General features: G+C 47.2%; 1 protein-coding gene across 1 annotated transcript in view; it reads left to right on the top strand.

Moving 5' to 3' along the window:
* LOC115197611 (PDZ domain-containing RING finger protein 4-like) overlaps positions 1-7128 on the top strand; it is a 234628-nt gene extending 227500 nt beyond the window's left edge. The window contains exons 6-9 of the mRNA XM_029759296.1: positions 369-382; positions 981-1103; positions 3938-4027; positions 5284-7128. Of these exons, the coding sequence (XP_029615156.1) occupies positions 369-382; positions 981-1103; positions 3938-4027; positions 5284-6861 (1805 nt within the window). The 3' untranslated portion in view covers positions 6862-7128. The remainder of the gene's footprint in view (positions 1-368; positions 383-980; positions 1104-3937; positions 4028-5283) is intronic.
* The last annotated feature ends 837 nt before the right edge of the window (positions 7129-7965 follow it).

Here is a 7965-nt window from a genome sequence, read left to right as displayed (position 1 = left end):
GAGAGAGAGGAGAGAGGAGAGATGAGAGAGGCAGAGATGAGAGAGAGGAGAGAGAGGAGAGAGAGAGAGAGAGAGCTGGAGAGATGAGAGAGGAGAGACGAGCAGAATAGCAGAGAGAGAGAGAGAGAGAGGAGAGAGTAGGGAGATGAGAGGAGAGAGAGAGAGAGAGAGCGAGAGAGAGAGAGAGAGAGAGAGAGAGCAGAAGAGGAGAGAGGAGAGGAGAAGAGAGAGAGATGATGACGAGAGAGGAGATGAGAGGGAGAGAGGAGAGAGACCGGAGAGAGGAGAGATGAGAGAGAGAGGAGATAGAGAGAGAGAGCCGAGAGAGAGAGAGAGAGAGAGAGAGAGAGAGAGAGAGAGAGAGAGAGAGAGAGAGAGAGATGTAATTAAAGGAAGAGGATGGAGGAAGGGTAAGCAGTGTTTGGTGAGACATATGGCCGGCACTTGCTGCTTCTCAAATTTTCTGCCGTGTTGTCCGTGTGTCTTCTGTGCAGTACATGTGTTGTGTGACTGGTTTGAGCTGCGAGTCAAAGCGAGGGGTTTGGGTTAGTGGTTGTGATCCAGGCCACCACCCCATCCCTCCACAATTATCCCCCACTGACAGGGCCATTACTCTGGGCAGAGGAAAGCGGACCCTCCCCCGTCACGGCCCAGTTAATTGTGTGGGGCGTCTGGATGTATTAATGCGCGCTGCTTCCGGATGCCAGATGCTTTCAGGAGCAGAGCCGTTCTAGTGCAAACGGTCGGTCCATGGACTACTGTCCCATTCATAATCAATCAAAGCTTGGTCCTGCCTGCCTGGCTGGCCTGCTATGGAATGCGGAGTAGACACAGACTGCAGATGCACAGGAAGGACTGTCTTGTTGTACAGTACCTTTAGCTTTTTGCCAACCTGGCTGGCTCTTTCTACGGTGTTTGAGTGAGATTAAAGAGGGAAAGTGGCCTTTCCCTTAGTGTGTGTGTGTCTGTGTGAATAACAGTGTGTGTTGTGTTTTCCCCAGATCAATGGTCAGGATGTGCAGGACAGAAAGGAGGCTGTAGCGGTGCTCTCTAGTGAAGATACTAGGAAATTCGTACTGCTGGTCGCCAGGCCCGAGATACAGGTGAGCTCACAAACACACACACACACACACACACACAGAGATACAGTACAGTAGGAACATTGTGTTACTGGTCACCAGACCAGAAATACAGGTGAGTTTACAACCAGTTTTACCCCAATATTAATTTTCTTACCTCAGTAAAAGTTTTTTAAACTCTCCCTTTAACACACCCGTACGGTAAACACAGATAGGTCTATACTGTAGGTCCATAGGACCAATATCCCTTTAACACACCCGTACAGTAAACACAGATAGGTCTATACTGTAGGTCCATAGGACCAATATCCCTTTAACACACCCGTACAGTAAACACAGATAGGTCTATACTGTAGGTCCATAGGACCAATATCCCTTTAACACACCCGTACAGTAAACACAGATAGGTCTATACTGTAGGTCCATAGGACCAATATCCCTTTAACACACCCGTACAGTAAACACAGATAGGTCTATACTGTAGGTCCGTAGGACCAATAGAGCAGTCATTGGAGCTATTTTTATTCATGACATCCTGAGTTATACACAACAGCCAAAACATAAATATAGCACTTGTGTTTCTTCGATGAAACACTGCAGGGCTGTTACATGCTCCTGTATAGACCATGGACACCACCTCACATCGTGTTTTATTTCATCCACTTCCAACAGTACGCCATAAAAACGAATGGCAGGCTAATATGCAGTGAGCTCAGGCCCAAGGCCATGGCGAATGGTGTGTGTGTGTGTGTGTTAGGGGTGTGAACACTTTAAATGAAACTGGGATCCTTAACGGAGAGGCTCAACCCCTCCGCTGTTTTGGTGCCCTGGCTACCACGTTGTGAAAGGCATGAAGCGAACCCGTTCACATGCACAGATACTATGTGTGATTGTGTGAGAGCGAAGTGTTACATCTCACTCATTTCAATATCCTAGCCCAATGGTCACAGACCTTTTCTGAGTCAAGATCACTTTCTGAGTCGAAATGCAAGTCCAGATCTACCACTCAGATGTTTTCTAAATATGACTTAAAAAACCTTAACCTGTGCTACATTAACCAATTAAAAACAGTTCTGTAGCAATGAGGTTTGTACAGTAAGCTATAGGCCCAATACATTATCACTGCATATTGGCTATGCTTGAATTGCCCTGTCAATGTTGTTCTTCTCAGACCATTTTGAAATGGTATTTAAAACTGGTAGGTACATGATCACACTGGTAATAGATCATTTGTTATATTACTTGTGAGGCACAGTGGAGAGCATAATAATAAGCTTTTTTTCATTTTACTGGACTGATGGCCTGCATCTGATGGTCAGTCTGAGGGGAGGGAGCAGAGGTGAGGCTGCCTCTCACCCAACTCACCATCTCTCCCTCCCTCCCTCCGCTGAGAAAAGGGGACAGTCTTCCAGCTGATGACGAAACTGAATTCGTCATCATTATTGGTGCCTCATGCACCAACTGACACCAAGTTACTCAGAGGAAGGAATGACCAGAGGAAGTGAAATATTCCTTGATATTAAAAAGGAAACAAGCCACTAATAATAAGAAGAATGCAAGCTTATGGGAACACTTTGCTATTCTCATTCATTACAGCTGCACCGCTGGTTGTAGCGTGAGTGGAAATAGAGAAAACACACATTTTATGTGTTGACAGTGATGAATAACAACTTAAACATGAACTTACTCATAAAAACAGCAGCTCATTTACTGTATTCATTCAGTCGCTAGTCATGGTTTTAAAAGTTTAGAAAACTCACAGTATCAACTTTCGAGGCTTTTGAGGCTCAAGGAAACTGTGCAGACACAGTGATCTGAGCTATCTGATTGGCCAGTGGTAGACCAATAGGTGCACTTGATTTGCTCTCTGGGCCTGATTTGATCTCTGGGCAGAGTTCTACCTTCAGACACATGAAATGGTTCCAAATGGGAACACTTTGCCTTCCCTGCGCTATGGCTGCTGAATCAAGTGCACCTACAGCCAACAGGGCGAAAGGAAAAATAAAATAAGAATGCAAGGCGAAAGGAAAAAAGTCCTTTAGAACTCCTTTGTTTTTTTGTTTTTTTTACATACATGTTTGGTAATCGACTCGGAATACTCTCGCGATCGACTGGTTGGTGACCACTGTCCTAGCCTATTCATTTTTTCTACTGCTTTACTGAAGTTGCAAGATACAGCCCATTGCGAGATACAGCTTTTGACTGCAGATAGATATGCCTAGTGCCTGATGGCCAACCTACCTATACTGTGCCCCTACCCTCTCTCTCCATCCCACACTTGCTATGAAATGCTCTCCTCCATTCCAAAAATACTGAATCTTAGGAGTCGATTCCTAGCGGAATTGAATCTTGACACTCAGAAATGGGAGTTGACATCGGAAGTCAACGTGCAAGGAGTCGAGGAATAAATTATTTTGGAGTCAACTCTCCACCACAATGTCATCGTCGTGGAAAAATGGCAGAGAAAGGTAAGCAACAGCAGCGAAGTCCTGTATGTCAATTCTTTGAGAAGTTAAACGAAATCCAAAATTTGCAAGGTGGAATTGAAGTGCAGTAATGGTAGTGCAGGTGCAACGCTTAACCATCTGAAAGGGACGCACCGTCAGACCAAAACCACTGCTGGCAGCAGCACAGCTGCATTGTGAATTAACGTGGGATTTTATACATTTTTCTTATCGTTTTAATGGAAAATCCACCAAAAAATGGCAGTTTAAATGTTAAGAAAATGTTTCCATTTGTCACATCCCTAGTGTGTGTGTGCGCACCGCTGAGAACGGACAGCTAGATGGTGTAAGGGTTTCTCATATTCTGGTTTAAATCCTATCTCTCTATCTCTCACTCTCTCTCTATCTCTCTAGCTGGAGGAAGCGTGGTTGGATGATGAACCCAGTGAATTCTTGGAGAGAGAAGAGATGGAGCTAGAGGCACTTCAGGAGGAACAGGAGAAGGTGAGACCACACTGCCGCAGGTATAGGCCAAAGAGTTTATCACAATTTGTTTTACACTCTCCCACACATAGCACATACCTGTAAAGCATGGTAGACTAGACAACTGCTCATCACCAAAGTGACACACCAAAGAGTTTATGTACTATAGACATTTTTTTTAGGGTCTCTATGGTCCACCCTCAGATTCTTTGAAAAACCTGTGAAAATATGTAATACCCTTGGAAAAATGGTTTGTTTTGCTGAGAGATTAGCAGGCTGTGAATGGGTAGATATGGAAGTTCAAAGACAAAAAAGTTATTGGGGAAAGTGGCAGCATAGTGGTACAGAACTCCACAAGAATGGAGGGAATCCCAGCGCAGCCCGTAATGGTACAGAACTCCACAAGAATGGAGGGAATCCCAGCGCAGCCCGTAGTGGTACAGAACTCCACAAGAATGGAGGGAATCCCAGGGGAGAACCGTAGTGGTACAGAACTCCACAAGAATGGAGGGAATCCCAGAGGAGAACCGTAGTGGTACAGAACTCCACAAGAATGGAGGGAATCCCAGCGCAGCCCGTAATGGTACAGAACTCCACAAGAATGGAGGGAATCCCAGCGCAGCCCGTAGTGGTACAGAACTCCACAAGAATGGAGGGAATCCCAGTGGAGAACCGTAGTGGTACAGAACTCCACAAGAATGGAGGGAATCCCAGGGGAGGACCGTAGTGGTACAGATCTCCACAAGAATGGAGGGAATCCCAGGGGAGAACCATAGTGGTACAGAACTCCACAAGAATGGAGGCAATCCCAGAGGAGAACCGTAGTGGTACAGATCTCCACAAGAATAGAGGGAATCCCAGTGGAGAACCGTAGTGGTACAGAACTCCACAAGAATGGAGGGAATCCCAGAGGAGAACTGTAGTGGTACAGATCTCCACAAGAATGGAGGGAATCCCAGGGAGAACCGTAGTGGTACAGAACTCCACAAGAATGGAGGGAATCCCAGTCGAGAACCCAAAGCACTGACTTAGAAGTTCAGAACTATTTCAGACGTTCAAAATTTCAGAAACTACACTGGGGGGAGTGCTGTAATAATACTAAAGCCCTTTTGTGGGGAAAAACGTATTCTGATTGGCTTGGCCTGGCTACCCAATGGTTGCATGTTGCATTTATATTTTTGTTCAGTATAGTTATGTATCTTATTCAAGATTTGTACCTATTTCTTTACATTGGGGGTAATTTCAGTACTGATTATATAATTATTTCTTTATTACAGGCCAATGGAGAAGAGGATGATATCACTGCCACCTGTTCCTCCAGAACTCAGGACAGCGGGCTGGGGATGTCGTTAAGGAACAGCATCGACGCCCCCGACCACAACGCCCTCCTAACCCACATCCAACGGAGACTCTCCCAGTGTCTGAGGGACAGACAGGACTGTCCCACACGTCTGGAAGAAGAGGAGGAGGAGGAAGAAGAGGAGGATGTTGCAGAGGATGGCGATCGGTTCCAGCAGCTCCTGGAGCTGAAGTGTCAGATCCGTAACAGCGGGGAATATGACCTGATCTATAGCAGACGCAGCACTATAGAGTGTAGGCTGGGAGAGCCGGCCGGTGGCGTGCAGCGTGAGCTCCGCATGCTCAACGACGAGCTCCGCAGCATCGAGCTAGAGTGCCAGAACATCATGCAGGCACACAAGCTCGGCAAGGGGCCGGTGGGGTCCCAGTGGGACCAGGGGCAGCAAGTGTTTCCCCAAATTGTCTGCCCCACACCCAAGGACCAAAGCTCCCACCTGGGGTGCAATGACTCACCTAGAAGAAGCAAGCTGGTGGACATCAACGAGTGTCCGGAGAAGCCGGAGAAGTCAGACAAGGACAGCTCGAGTGCCTACAACACTGCTGAGAGCTCTCGCAGCACGCCGCTGGCAATGGACCGCTCCCCTGAGCACTCCCTTCAGAGGAGGATGGTGACCCTCACCAACCAGAGGAACCTCCACAGCAGCCTGGCCAGCCTCCACACCACAGCCAGCCCCAGCCCCAAACACCGGCCTCTCCACTCTGCCCCCATCCCAGGCAAGGCCAGCAGCCCCGATCACAGCCTTTACCCCTCAGAGTCGGACAAGGTGGCCCCTGCAGACAACGAAAGGAGTGGGTTTGGGAACTGGAAGGTGAAGCCTCAGCCTCCTCCCAGGGCTTCCCAGATCCCTTACCTATCCCCGTCCCATGACTCCCAGCACCGCCAGCCCAACGTCAACATCCCAGCCCACGCTCGCCACTACCAGAGCTACATGCAGTTGATTCAGCAGCGCTCAGCTGCGGAGTACGCCCAGAGCCAGCTCAGCCTGCTCAGTGGGGTCAAGGAGCCCCAGCTGAGCCCCGCCATCGAGCCTAAGATGGAATGGAAGGTGAAAATCCGTTCAGACGGCACGCGCTACATTACCAAGAGACCCATCAGGGACAAGATCCTACGGGAACGCGCCCTGAAGATCAAAGAGGAGCGTAGCGGAGGGATGACCACGGACGACGATGCTATGTCCGAGATGAAGATGGGGCGGTACTGGAGTAAAGAGGAGAGGAAGCAGCATCTGGTCAGGGCTAAAGAACAGCGGAGGAGACGGGAGTTCATGCAGCGCAGCCGACTGGAGAGCCTGAGGGAGAGTCCTCAGAGCAGCAGTGAAGGACGCAAGGAGGTCAACATCATTGAACTGAGCCACAGGAAGATGATGAAGAAGTGCAACAAGAAGATCCTGGACAACTGGATGACCATTCAGGAACTGATGACTCATGGGGCCAAAGCCCCTGATGACCCCAGGGCCAAAGTACATAAGGCCTTCCTATCGGTCACCACTGTATAATATACAACTAACACATAACAATCTATAGTAGTGTTTCTCAACCGTATTCATACCAGGAACCAGCAAGCTATGGCCCTACCCCGGTGAGCAACATCCCAGGGACCGGTGCTGGTCTCCGGACCGGAATTTGAGAAACACTAATCTACAGTACCCCATGTGGTATTATATACTTGCCTCGTTCAATGTGGCGTTTTTATGAGGGCGATAGGAATATTTTTCACAACTTTGTTACCCGAAAAATAGCATTTTCTAAAGAATTTTATCCAATGGTTTCCATGGCATTAAAAAAATCTGTTTATCATTATTTCACTCTGTTCCAGAAACACTTTTGTATGAGATTACTGAGCAATTATTTTTCTTAGTTCATCCTGTAAATGTAATTACCTGCATAATGTTAAATTATTTTCATATTTCTGTTCTGTTATGCAGTGATTCCAGAATATTTGTATGTACTCCCTCAGGGGGAGAGGCGTTCAATTGAATGTACAGTACAGAAATCCTACTTCTTGCAGGTCTAGATTTGATAAACCAGCCATTTGTCCTAAAAGGGACACTTCGGGATTTTGGTATGAAGGAAGCTAGAGGAAAGTTTCGCGAGCCAATGCTCACTAGCGTTAGCGCAATGACTGGAAGTCTATGGGTGTCAGTTAGCATGCTAGCAGATTGGGCTCCCGAGTGGCGCAGCAGTCTAAGGCACTGCATCTCATTGCTAGAGGTATCAATACATACCCTGGTTCGATTCCAGGCTGTATCACAACTGGCCGTGATAGGGAGTCCCATAGGGCGGAGCACAATTGGCCCAGCGTCATCCGGTTTAGGGTTTGGCCGGGGTAGGCCATCATTGTAAATAAGAATTTGTTCTTAACTGACTTGCGTAGTTAAATAAAGGTAAAATAAAAAAAATGTAAAAAAATATACCCATAGACTTAGTCATTGCGCTATTAACAACTTCCTTCAAACTGCACGCAGAGACATACAAATGGTATTCACAAGTTCATCTGACTCTGGGGAAGTAGATAAAGTGCCTCTGCCAAAATCCGAAGTATCCCTTTAAAGGTCATGAACAGTCAAAATAGTGTTTTTCATGAAATTGGATAATATTTG

This window comes from Salmo trutta, chromosome 7 (genome assembly GCF_901001165.1).
Source record: "Salmo trutta chromosome 7, fSalTru1.1, whole genome shotgun sequence".
NCBI classification, from domain to species: domain Eukaryota; kingdom Metazoa; phylum Chordata; class Actinopteri; order Salmoniformes; family Salmonidae; genus Salmo; species Salmo trutta.
The sequence above is the reverse complement of the archived record's forward strand: the minus strand, read 5'-3'. Positions and strand labels throughout refer to the sequence as shown.